This window comes from Rhinichthys klamathensis, unplaced genomic scaffold (genome assembly GCF_029890125.1).
Source record: "Rhinichthys klamathensis goyatoka isolate OS25496 unplaced genomic scaffold, OSU_Roscu_1.1 h1tg000160l_1, whole genome shotgun sequence".
Lineage (NCBI taxonomy): Eukaryota > Metazoa > Chordata > Actinopteri > Cypriniformes > Leuciscidae > Rhinichthys > Rhinichthys klamathensis.
This window is the reverse complement of record NW_026606694.1, coordinates 1,518,412-1,531,984: the sequence shown is the minus strand read 5'-3', so window position 1 is coordinate 1,531,984 and position 13,573 is coordinate 1,518,412. Positions and strand designations below refer to the sequence as shown.

Here is a 13,573-nt window from a genome sequence, read left to right as displayed (position 1 = left end):
TATTATTATTAAAGTTTAAAAATAACAACTCAAAAATGAAATATAATACGGTTTTTATTATACTAATGTTATAATATTTGAACAATATATGTAAAAATATAATAAATTTGTAATACAGTGCACATATTTAGCTAAATACTCCTCTATAGCTATATATGGTCATTAAATGGCTTTCCTGAGGTAACGTTACGTGACATATTCTCCAGCTGTTTATGACCTCTTTCCACAGTTGAAAAACACTGATTGATCGATATTACCGGTATGTATGAGGGATATACATTTTGGTAAGTTGTACTTTATCTTTCAATACCTATTGTTCATTCGAGTTTATTGACTACGTTAATTAAAGAGGAGTGAGATCGGTTCATCTGCCACTTGAACTGAGGTCATGTCACATTTACAAGCGCCAAAACGTTATTTATTGTTTGAATTTCGTAATAAAATTATCAGAAACTGAAAAGTGCTGAAAATTTGTTTCATATCAAAAGTAACCTGCTCTGTCTTGTCTGTCGGTGTCAGTGTCCTCATTGCTCGGCGATTTTTTCTCTGCGTGAGAAAATGGATGTGTGGCGTAAACGCATGAGTCTCACGCTAAATGCGTGAGAGTTGGCACTGTCTATGGTAATAACATAACTATTTTGAGAAATTTCTCTTTTTTTTTCAATGGAAGTCAATTGTAAACAAAACAGTTTGGTTACCAACATTTTTAAAAATATCTTCTTTTGCGTTCCACAGAAGAAAGAAACGTCATACCGGTTTGGAACGACATGGGTGAGGAAATGTTGACATAATCTTCATTTTAGGTGAACTATCACTTTAACCAATATTCTATAAGTCTGAGTGACAAACTGTTCACCCAAAGGAACACTTGACCACGAAGTGCTTTTAGTATTAGAAGACATCATGTCATAGCTTTTTGGTACATAATGGCTACCGTAGATGCAACGTGCATTTGAAAAAGCGAGGCGCTGAAGAGCGCAATTCGTTTGAATGCAAAATACATTTTCACCTCTAGATGGGAGAAATAAAATTCCTACACATTGTCCCTTTAAGCAGTCACAATTCACTATTGCCGTAGGCCTTATGTCCCTTGGCAAGAGCTGAGCTGATGTGTAATGGTGTGACACTTTATGACAGTAACATTCTGAATTTTTTATTACAACAGATGCAAAAGCGTAGCCTCATGCAGCCAAAAGCTATTGCGTCTCGGATGCATTATCACTTTTGTTAATTGAAGTCTATGTTTTGTTCATAGCCTGCTAGAGAAAGTATTATTTGGATAATTTTAGATTCAATTATATAGCATTTTTTTAAACCGGCTTTTTGCGGTTTGTTAACCAGAAAGTGTCCTTAACGCTTGTCTTCAGTTTGAAATATCTGAACTACATTTACCGAAAGTTGCTCGTTTGAAATAGTAATTTTCTTTTTCAAGGGTAAAAGTTATTTTACCTGGGTTTATGACACTGCACTTGAATCAGAGTCTCTTTTCCATTCTCTTATGGAAAAAGGTGGAGCTTCCAAGAATGAAAGACCCCTCTGTGTGCACCTTGGACCTCCGCCCGTCTTGGACGTGTCGTTTTGAGTCCTCGTGTCTAGTCATATTATAGTCTATAAATTTCGAACTTGACTGCACGTATCGTTTATGATAAGGTACCATTTCCCGTTTGGTTATGTCAAAGGGCTGAGTTTTGGACTTTGCAACAGACTCTCACAGATATAAAGCTACAACAGTAGGCTACAGTAACAACATCTGCGCACTCTCGAGTCAGAGATGGACACCTGGGCTTTTCTAAGTGTTCTGCTTGCAGTCACGCATTATGGTAAGAAACATTTAAAAATTAAAATGAAGAAAAAACATGATTTTGCCCATTCCACTCAGGTTAATTATTATGTTACGCTATTATGTTTTTAATGTTAGCAGTGTTCTGAGCAGGAAATAAGAACATTTTGAAGGGGAAATGATGATGTTGATGTTACATTACTTCGTGCAGTGTCAGGGCAGAGTACAATAAAGTGGTGCACAATTTCTGAGGCGGAGGAGTCCAAATGCAAAGCCATGTCTCAGGCATTCACCAGTGCTTCAATTCGACCAGCGATACAGTGCGTCCGTGTCTCATCTAAAGCAGAATGTGCTCAAAAACTCACCGTAAGTCTGTCTATCTATCTGTCTGTCTGTCTGTCTGTCATCCATCTATGCATTTATATTTAGGACAGGAGGCTTAAATAGTATCACATAATTTACCAAAAAAACTTGACAAAGGATAGTGTCTCTTCTCAGATACCATGCTTTGAAAGTGTGTAGTGTTTTGTCTGTTTTATTTGCAGAGTATGAGTCTGTTGAATAACTAAGTTGCATTTGTGATTAATATTGATTTTGACAGAAAAAAGAAGTTGATGCCTTTTCAGCCAGTGTTTCAGACATATACAACATTGGCAAGCAAGCCAGCTTCAAAATTGCAGCTGGAGAATCTGGAGCAGATGGTATGATCGATGTTCTTATTTTCAAGATACCAGATTATGCAAGTTGTACCAATGAACTCTGTTGAAATGGAAAGACAGTGATTAAGGACACAGGTAACACTTTACAACAAGGTTCCATTAGTTAACTACATCAGTTAACATCATCTAATAATGAACTGCACTTCTACAGCATTTATTAATTTTGTTAATGTTAATTTCAACATTTACTTATACATTATTAAAATCAAAAGTTGTATTTGTTAACATAAGTTAGGTGTAACATGAACAAACAACGAACAGCTGTATTTATATTAAATAACGTTAATAAATATGAACAAATACAATAACAAATGTATTGCTTATGGTTAGTTCATGTTAGTTAATACATTAACTAATGTTAACTAATGAGCCATTATTGTTAAGTGTTACCAGGACATAATTAAATGTCAGCAGAAACAATAGGTTGATTATTAACAGATGATGCCTCTATCTGTATTTGATTTCTTTATCATAATTAAAATATAATAAATGTACTTTGTAATACAAGTACCGATGTTATGGACCATCCATTGTTTTATATGGAAAAATTCAACTTTTAGATCAACATAAAATGTAGACTAACATAAAGTCATAAATGTTTTTCTTCTCTTAATGGCCATAGGGAAAGGAATAACTTACTACGGTGTTGCTGTGGTTAAAAAGACAAATTCAGCCATCAACATCAACAGTCTGAAGGGGAAGAAGTCTTGTCACACCGGGAAGAACCGCACAGCTGGCTGGAACATCCCTTTAGGGTATTTGATTGACACTGGGATGATGTCTGCCGTGGGCTGTGACATCCCTCAAGGTACTCCTTTACTTTTGGTGCAGCGCATCAAAAATGGTCAGATTGCCTTTTTCAGATGGAAAAGTATCTTGTCGATTATCTTGGCTTTTTAGGGGTTGCTGACTTCTTTGAGGCCAGCTGTATCCCGGGGGCTAAAGACGACCCTGCATCCCTGTGTCAGCTCTGTGTGGGAGATGAATCCGGAACGTTTAAGTGTGACCCAAGCAACACTGAGCGATACTATGCATATAACGGAGCATTCAGGTGCCATGTTCTTTGTCACATCATACTACACCGAAATCTGTTGCAATTGCAGCTCTGATAGTGAGAAATATTCTCAGTATGTCAGTTAACTGATGTTTTGGGCTTCACAGGTGCTTGGCTGAGGATGCAGGTGATGTCGCCTTTGTAAAGCACACCACTGTAGGCGAGAATACTGATGGTAAATGTGTAGTTTAGTCTGTGCTTCTCAACCAGGGGGCCTCACCAAACTTCCAAGGGGGGCACAGAATGATTAAAAAATATATATATATTATATTAATATAACAATATTAATAAAACATGTAATAAATTAATTAACATTTAATGTAAATTAAATCATAATAGTATAAATAATAATAATAAGGTCCCATTTGTTTACATGAATAAAGTATAGTTATAGTTCTGTTATTATAGCAAGTTGGGGGTCTTCTAATATTGTGTTTTGGATAATTGTGATCGGTGTATGAAGATAATAATATATCTTTTAACTTTGTGTGTCAGGTCAGGGGGAATCATGGGCTCACGGCTTGCACTCTGCAGACTATCAGCTCCTGTGTCGGGACGGCACGCGCAGTCCAGTCAGTGATTATGAGAAATGCCATCTGGCTCGAGTGCCATCGAGGGGGATTGTTGTCCACACTGACATCAGCAGTTCAGTGGTTTACAACATGTTGCGTGAGGGACTGGTATGATCCTTTTAGTGATATCGAAGGTTTTCGACTTCATTAGGATTCATTCATTATTTTCTAATAGAGTAAATACAAAATGTACATTTTATTTTGTTGTGCAACATACTGTTTTATTTAAACGTGTTTGTGTGTTTCTCTTCAGCAAAAGTCTGGGTTCTCTATGTTCTCCTCAGCAAACTTCAATGGGGAAAACTTGTTGTTCAGCGACGCTTCAACCACATTTATCCAAGCTGGAAATGAAAACTATATCGAATGGATGGGCCGATACTATGACATACTGAGAGCTATGGACTGCTCAAAGTCAGGTGTGAATCTCTGTATCTTCATCAAACAATGAAACATTTTCTATTTTCTTTCTTACATATATTGTGCTTACATCTGTTTCTCTGTTGTGTGTGTGTTATATAGATGTCCCCTCTCAACTTCGATGGTGTGTCCTGTCATATGGAGAGCAGCAAAAATGTGCAGACATGGCTGTGGCTTTCAAAAGCAAAAATTTGATTCCTGATATTCAGTGTGTCTATGGCACATCTGTGGAAGACTGTTTGAAGAAAATACAAGTATGCCAGTCAACAGTCATTTAAATACCAAACCATCTTATCCATACTTGCTTTTTTCTACATTTTTCTTAACACCTGCAATAGAGTGCAACGGTCAAGTTCTGACTCGAAAAATCTCTTTCATTTTATCTGTAGAGAAATTGATTTGTATAAACTCAATGCAGGTGAAAAAGTTGTGCTCTATTTGAATGAGACTCTTTTCCTCCAGAACAAGGAAGCTGATGTCATCACTCTTGATGGAGGCTACATCTACACAGCAGGAAAGAGTTTTGGTTTAAAACCTGCTGTTGGAGAAAGCTACACAGGTTAGTGCCATACACTGTCAGTGTACTTTGACTTAACCAGCTTCATATGCTTCCATATACTTTTTATATGAAATGACCTGAATATAGTACAAAGTAAACATTCAAAATGTCCTCACTGGGTAACTACTTTGTGTTTTATTCATAACTGATGATTCATTTTCACAAGCCACTGTGATTCTCTGTCATAGGAGACACTGACGGAAGCATTTATTATGCCGTGGCTGTACTGAGGAAGAGCAACAGAGACATCCAGAGATTCAGTGACCTCAAGAGCAAGCGTTCTTGTCACACAGGTTATGGCAGAACTGCAGGCTGGAACATTCCAATGGGTCTGCTAATAGAAAAAGGCATCGTCAGACCGGAGACATGCCAAGTGCCCCAAGGTAGGACATGTAGTGGACTTATACCATGGGGTCCCAAAGTCTGAGACCAAAGTTAAATGTTTCAGTTACACGTTTCACTCAAATAGTTCTTTGTAATTTGTAAATGAAACATTTTAAATAAATGACATTAACAACAATTAATAATGCTGTAAAAAAATGTGTTGCTAATTGATAATTAAATTTAGCTATTGCATTAACTTTAGTCTCCTTAGTTAATGCTAGTTAATGCAATAGCTAAATTGAATTATCAATTAGCAACACATTTTTTTTACAGCATTGTTAATTGTTGTTAATGTTATTTAATAGAAAAACAATTTTACATTGCTTGTTCATGTACGGAGCTCCTAAAGGGACATAGTGATGGAAAAACTATGAGATTTTGTCTTCACTCACAAAACCTTTGCGTTCCCTCGCAAAAGAGAACGCAAAAGCATTGACAAAATCTTTCCTCCCATATCATTTTTTTCCCTTCACCATGTCCCTTTAGGGGCTCTGAAGTTCATGTTCGTTTACAGCTTATTAACTAATGTTAACAGACAACTTGATTAAAAAAAAAAGATTAGTATATCTTGAACTATATCTTTACATGACCTAATGTTAATAAATGCTGTAATGTACTGTTCATTCTTAGTTAATGTTAAAAGATGAAACCTTATTGTAAAGTGTTACTCATTTTGTATTACATTAGAAACGAATGCTGAATAGAAGCACTTGCACTGCTGATCTCAGATTTGGACCACATTACATATATATATATATATATATATATATATATATATATATATATATATATATATACATATTATGATCATTCATCCGTTCTCCAAACAGCTTATTCTCTTTAGGGTCAAGGCTGGATATATCATGATTAAATATTTGCAAACACGTTGCTCTAATAAATACAAGTTACGTGAATCAAATAGCCAGTAGTAACATTTATTTCTCGTTGTAACCTAGTGATATGTTAAGATTTGTATAATGTAATAATTCCGTAATTCTAATTTTTTTTTTATTGTCATTAATAAAAGCTATCACAAATTGTTATATATTGTTGTTTGCTGTATATGAATACCAAAAAAATCAGTGCGATGAGAGTGTGAATCTGCCTTTAGCTGCTGGGGAGTTCTTTAAATCATCTTGTGTACCGGGAGCCAATCAGAAGGGTTTCCCCAGTAATCTGTGTGAGCAGTGCATTGGAGACTCCAGTGGTCAGAACAAGTGTGAAAAAGGCAAGGACTTATACGACGGTTACGATGGAGCCTTTAGGTAATCCACTCTACTACACAATAGATCTGAAAGATTTGGTGCTAATGAATCTGCATGACAAATAAATATTTGAACATGGTCTCCGTTTATATTTCCAGGTGCCTTGTTGAAAATCATGGTGATGTGGCCTTTGTCAAGCATTCCACTGTATTTCAGAACACAAATGGTAATTCTCAGAAGTTCTCTCTTGCTTTTAGTCAAAAAAACCTTAAACGTCTTAATTGAGCTTTTCAGTCATTATATCAATTTGTAGGCCTAACTGGAAGGCTAATTTGCTGTGGGCTCTTTCATAATCTTTAATAATAATAATACAAATAATAGTAATAATAAGATGAAAACATTTTATTTTCTATAGCACCTTTCATTTGACCAAATCGGTAACACTTTACTTAAAGCCAGTATGTATGATACATTATAAAAGTATTTTTAATGCAGTAATTCTACCATATAATGCTCTTTATAATGCATTGTATGGTCTCATGAATAATTGTAACCAGTTGTAATACAATATAATAATTAACTATTCATTGAACACGCCTTTACAAAGTAAATTGCATTAAAACACATGACAAACAACCAATTTCAGAATCTGCAATTATTATAATGCAATTTAACTTTGTTTACAATTATTTATGGAGATATAATGTACGTTATAAATATCTTTATAATGCTTTATACATAGGGGCTTTAAGTAAAGTGTTACCATGAAATCTACTTCACAAGTCAGAATATGAAGAACATTTAAGAAAAAAATGAAAGCATAGCAAAGCGTAAATAAATAAAAACCAAACTTAAAAAATAGGACCATAGCAGAATCAAAAGCATAGAATTAAAGAAGCAAGAGAAAATGTGTTAATACCGTATTTAATAATAAATGTTAAATTAAACAGCAGAAATAATAACAATAATAAATTAATAATTATTATTACGATGAGTAAAAAGACTAAACATGCTAATAATTAGCTAATTAAAAAAAAGCACTTCTAAAAAGGTGAATGGTTGGAACTGGTCTAATTTTAATAATAATAAGAATAGTTTTTGATTTAAGGTCTCTGGTTAACAATACTTCAGAGAGAAAATTAAGAAACAAAAAATGAGATTTTTCACACAAAAAACTAAAAACCCATAGGAAATTTCAGAGAGAATTATGTAACAGCAAGCAGACAATTACTTTGTGTGTGTTGAAGTCTCTAGTACTTCTCTCATGTCAGAATTATTATTTTCCAGGAAACAATACTGATTCTTGGGCGGAACAATTGGATTCCCGTGAATTTCAGCTGCTTTGTTCTCAGGAGTCTCGTGCTGAAGTCACTCAGTACACTAAGTGTAACCTGGCCCGTGTCCCTTCCCACGCTGTTATGATAAGACCCGACACCAACCACCACCTCATCTTTGGCCTTCTGGACAAAGCCCAGGTAGCTTACGCCAAATGTTATTTTTCAGGGTAATATGAAAATGGAGGTGTGACTTTTTGGTTTGCATCTTTCAGAATTTCTTTGGAGTTAATGCTGCCTCGGGCTTCAAGATGTTTGACTCAAAAGCTTATGAGGGGTCCGACCTGATTTTTAAGGACTCAACTATCACTTTAATTGGTGTGGGAGAGAAGAAGACGTATGAGGAGTGGCTTGGCCAGAGCTACCTGGATGCTGTGATGGCCATGGAGTGTTCAGCCACATCAACAGGTACTGCCAATCTGCATAGGCTTATATTTTTTTTTTCCTGTGTCATCTTATGTGTGTGTGTGTGTGTGTGTGTGTGTGTGTGTGTGTGTGTCTCTCTCTCTCTCTAGTCTTTTGTTTGTATGTACAAAATATATCATTAAAATACATTCTTTAAAAAGAAAAAATCAATTAAATAAAAAGTGCAGCGTTTTTCTGTTTGAGCATTCCTGTAGCTCAAACAGTAGAGCATGGTGCCAACAACACCAAGGTCATGGGTTTGATTCCCAGGGAATGCATGAACTGATAAAATGTATCACTTGAATGAAATTTAACTCACTTTGGATAAGTGTCTGCCAAATGCATAAATGAAAAAAAAAAAAATGGAAAAAAAGGAAATAATAATAATAATAATAATATTTTTTTATTAAAGAATAAATAAAGAAAAAGAAAAAAAAATATTTTCATTAAAAACATTAAAGAACATTAATAGTAAAATAAAAAATATTTTTGTTTTGAAATGTAATAATAATTTTGTACAATACATTCATTAAATAGACTATAAAAAGAAATAAAAGGGAAAATAAAGATTCTTCATCAAAGAACAGGAAAGAACCCATTAATGGTAAAGATTTTACATTGAATAATAATAATAATTATTATTATTCATATACGCACTGATTTCAAGAGAAATCTGGCTTGTACGTACAAAAACGTAGTCATGAATTGCATTTTTTTTTTATTCCTGATTTTAGCATGATTTTTACATCAAAAATGGTCATAATTTAGAAATAATAAATTTTAGCCCTTTGATTTGAACACACTGTTGGAAGGGGTGTGTCTGCTGTGAGACTTCAATGTTAACAGCCACTGCTGTGATTGGCTAACATGTTTGCATATGAAATAAATATTACATGTGGAACTCTCTCTAAAACGTTTACTACGTTTTTACTATTACAGCTGTCGAGATTAACAAAACGTGAAAAGTGTTGATTATTGGATCATATTTAGATCTATAGCATTATATTTAAATCGTGGCATGAAATGTTGCAGTGATGAGCATTGTAGGCAATTACAGACATGTCATGTGTGTTAATACTCGATTTCTGCACTCTCACAAATGCTTTCCTCATAACTAACAGTGCAAACGCAATGTAAATAAGAGATTCGTTGATTATAACGGGAGTTTTGGCGATAACTCCAGATAACCAGTCACTGATAAACTCGCGCTGTGTGATTGACAGCTCCAATGATTGTTAAAGGAAGCGTGCCGTTCTTTGACCGCTTTCTGTATATAATTCAATCACATTTTAAATAACAGATTATTTTCATGCTACTAAGAGAAAAAAATGTGAATTCACTTTCCTAGCATTAGGATCCTTTGGAAGGTAATGTTATTTTTAAGTCCTGTGATTCTGTATCTCTCTTCTCTCCTTCTCATCTCACTAACGTGGCAGTAGGCAGGGCCAAATATGGGATGATGTCGAAGTAGGCGTTGATCTGATTAACCAGAGGCGGTCTTTCATTGCAATATTACGTCATAATGTGCCAAATTCTGAAACGTGTCGCGTCGTCTTCGGAGCTTGTTTTGCAAAGCTGATTTTGGACTAAAGAGGAAGTTTTTTTCTTTCTTTTCTGAAACAGGATTTTTTTTATAGTACAATGACCTCTTTCTTGCATGTCAAAAGATCAAGGAAAAATCGATTTCTCAATTCATGACCCCTTTAAAATGATTTGCTTACAAATAAAATCAAGGCTAACTCCCTCTTGTGTTCTATTGTTTAAATATTAAATCATTTATAATACTTGGATTCTTCTAGTAACTCTTTCCACTATGTGTGCATTGGTTTCTCTCCCATTGCAGTGTTGTCCTCATCCTCACTACTGCTGATGTCCATTGTGAGCTCCCTGGTGTCCCTGTTGGCTTTGTAGCAGGTCTGCCAGCCACAGCAGGGGTTTGGCAACTTCATCTCTTCTTGACTCTGACCTTCATAGCTGTACCAATATATCTATAGGTGATTCAAGTTCAAATCAAGATGTCAAATTTAAAGCTACAATATGCTTAAGCAATAGCAATGCATTTTATCTGTGATTGTAATGGTACATAGTACGGCTGATAAGATTTCTGAGGGAGATTGTGGACCGTCTTAAATTAGGAACCACAAAGAGTTGTCTGAAGTCTTTCTTTAAACTAGAGTTTAAACCAAAGCTGATTAATTTTTAATGACCATTTGTATTATTCTACTCTGAAATTGCTGAGGGCAATAGCCATATCAGTGCATATGCTTTGCCTGTTACATATTTATTGCACAATGTTTATTGCAGCATTTAAAACCAACATTTTATTATGCTATGAACTACTTGAAGGCACATGCCATATCAGGGAATATGCTGTGTCTAGTATTTTCCTCTTTGATGATTTTCTTTAACTACTATCATGCCGTTGAATGCAACATGCACTGGAGTTTTACTACTGAATAGATTGAAAAGGTTCTTTTCCTCTCATATTCTCCCCAGACTGAAAGCAGAAGAAAATGAGTTTTCAGTGGGGTTTTTTGTTGCTTTTGCATTCTCAAATCAACAGGACATTGTGTAGCTCATGTATATAAAATCCAAAATAATTTTTTAACCAATCAGGGGCCGTATTCTCAAAGAATTTTAAGGCTAAAAGTAGCTCCTAACTGGCGAATTTAGGAGCAACTCCTAAAAAATAATGGGCGTGTCACTCCTAACTTTAGGACTCCTAATTTTTTTCACTAAGAGTAATTCACGAAGCATTTTAGCCCTAAAAGTAGCACCTAAGTCTGGGACAGCTTAAAAGAAGTCGAGAGGACTCCTAACTCACTAAGACCTATTCACAAAGGATTGTAGCGCGTATACCACCGCCTCTCGCAGTCGTCCGGGGTCCGCGACACAAGCGGGAATGCTGCATTGATCTGCAAACAAATCCTCTCCCATGTCTCACGCTTAGTTTGGCTTGATATCCCAGTGCCGAATTTCCCTTTTATCCATTTTTTTTTTCAGCACCAACTGGGCCAGCAGCAGTAACTGATCCTGCGTCCAGTTGGGCTTTCTTTTCCGTTTTGGCGAGTTCATAATCCACCGTCATTCAACTATTTACATTACTTCAATAGGAGCAACATTTCCTTGCTTTAAGTAGTCTATTTAGGCTAATAGGATGTCAATTAATGTGTTAATGCAAGTGTCGTTTTTCATTATTAGGTAAGTGGCGGTTTTCATTAGGGTATTAGGCTACCTTGATTTAATTTAATTTAATTCACGACTTTTCTCTCTCTCTCTGCCTTTTTTAGAATTACACTTCACTGGGGCCTGCACACACATGATATGCATTTCGATGACATTACTATTATTTTGTGTAGGACACAGACATATTTAGATGTCGTAATTCCATGATTTGTTATGTGTTATGTTCCGCATGATTGCCCTGTCATCTAACAACCAATCACCGTGATCATTGCGAGGAAGCTCGTGCATGAGAATTGACGTCATCCATAGCAACGAAGACTCACTCCTTAGTTTAGGAGTTGTCATTTTTCCTTAATAAGAGTAGGTCTGAAAGGCGTTGTGAATAACTTTTAAGAGAAAACTCCTAGCTAAAATATTTTAGTGCGATTTAGGAGTAGTCCTAGTGGTAAGATAAAAGTCTTTGTGAATATGGCCCCTGATAATTAGTCACCGGGTTGAAATAAGTTGTTGAATTCTGATACGCTCAGTAATGCTTTCATATCTGGGGGAGAAATATATCTTTCCAGTGCCTGTGCAGTCTGTTCTGTTGCAACATTAAAAACCTTTTGTCTCTGCATTGTGTTAGTATTGTTGCAAAGCTGTTAAATTCCATTTACTAAACAATGTTCTAAAACTGTTGCTTGCCTTTCTTTGTGGTAGTAACTGATTGTAAATTCCCAAAAATTATTCATACAGATCATTTTAGTCAGGTCACAGGTGAACCCCTACACTGAGATAAATAACCATGGATACTATTCATTTAACATTTGTTGAAATTCAAGTCCAAGCAAATGGGGCTTAACAAGTCTAGTCTAAAACCCACAATGGATGGACCTCCAGCAGATTTGGTATCATTTATATAATAGATCATCCCTTCAGCTTGCTTTTTCACATCAGTGTGTGCTTTAGATGTCTGTTCCATTATAGTATTCACTTTTTTGCTTTGTAATTTGATGTTTCTTTGAGAGGTTTATTTGTATATGTTGTTCAGATACCATATCAGTGTATATGTGCTGACACATGAATGTCTTGCATTAATGTTTAGCCTGCTTTTTCTTGGTTGCAATTTCTTAATGAAATGATTGAGATAACTAATATTTAGTTGCCAGGCCAGTGCGTCTGCTCAAGTATTACAACATACTGTCTCTTATTTTAAATAAACACGCATCATAAAAATTTGGGTCGTTGTTTTTTCTTTTCTTTTTTTTTTAAATTGTATTTTCATTGACCTGTGTTATTTGAAAAATATGTGGAGATGTCCAAGATTTCATTTTAGTCAAGATCTGTTATTATCCAGTTAAGTTTATGAAGAGGTCATATTAAAAATGAACTTAGGTTTCACGTTGTAAGTTAACACATGTTCCTGGAGAAGCAAGGTGCCAGCTAACAGGGAATGTTCTAAGAAGTTATATGGGACCAGTTGCATTCAACAATACAAGATCTTAAGACACTTTATGACCCACTAGCAGTTAGTCAAGTGGCAGTCAATCTTTTTGGTATCACATTAGGTCAATCTACGTAACTTAACCTTATGAACAAAAAAAAATTCCTAAAGAAATTAAGATCTTTAACAATGTTCGCGCAAAAACGTTATTTATCCCAATCCCTTCCCATAATGTTTGCAGAATGACAAAATAGAATTTCCTACGTTTGCATAAGAACGTTTTAAACATTGGGACATTTGAACGTTCAGAGAACATTTAGAATTATCGTTTTCATAACCTAATGCGAACGTTAGCATACGTTTTTTTTTTTTTTTTTTTTTTTTTTTTTTTTTAGCTGGTGTTGTAAAAGTGTAACGTTACACACCTTTTCAACCCTCTCAAACGATTTTGAGATGCTAAAGTCAAGTGCCTGGTTTCTCCCAAGGTTTTTTTCTTTCTTTCTCAATTCTGTCTCCTGGTGGAGTTTTGGTTCCT

General features: G+C 35.2%; 1 protein-coding gene across 1 annotated transcript; it reads left to right on the top strand.

The window, feature by feature from the left end:
* Nucleotides 1–1,711: 1,711 nt before the first annotated feature.
* On the top strand, nucleotides 1,712–11,037 carry meltf (melanotransferrin). The gene is made up of 16 exons (XM_056258890.1): nucleotides 1,712–1,820; nucleotides 1,992–2,146; nucleotides 2,382–2,481; nucleotides 3,122–3,307; nucleotides 3,400–3,550; nucleotides 3,661–3,728; nucleotides 4,049–4,233; nucleotides 4,379–4,541; nucleotides 4,645–4,796; nucleotides 5,005–5,101; nucleotides 5,290–5,484; nucleotides 6,597–6,750; nucleotides 6,849–6,916; nucleotides 7,978–8,165; nucleotides 8,240–8,432; nucleotides 10,273–11,037. The coding sequence occupies exons 1-16, from the start codon at nucleotides 1,772–1,774 to the stop codon at nucleotides 10,338–10,340; spliced, it is 2,172 nt and encodes a 723-aa protein (XP_056114865.1). The 5' UTR covers nucleotides 1,712–1,771; the 3' UTR covers nucleotides 10,341–11,037.
* The last annotated feature ends 2,536 nt before the right edge of the window (nucleotides 11,038–13,573 follow it).

Coding starts and splice junctions, on each gene's coding strand:
- meltf (XM_056258890.1), top strand. CDS start 1,772: ATGGACACCTGGGCTTTTCTAAGTGTTCTGCTTGCAGTCACGCATTAT. Junction 4,234..4,378: donor ACATGTTGCGTGAGGGACTG/GTATGATCCTTT, acceptor GTTTCTCTTCAG/CAAAAGTCTGGGTTCTCTAT. Junction 8,433..10,272: donor GTGTTCAGCCACATCAACAG/GTACTGCCAATC, acceptor CTCCCATTGCAG/TGTTGTCCTCATCCTCACTA.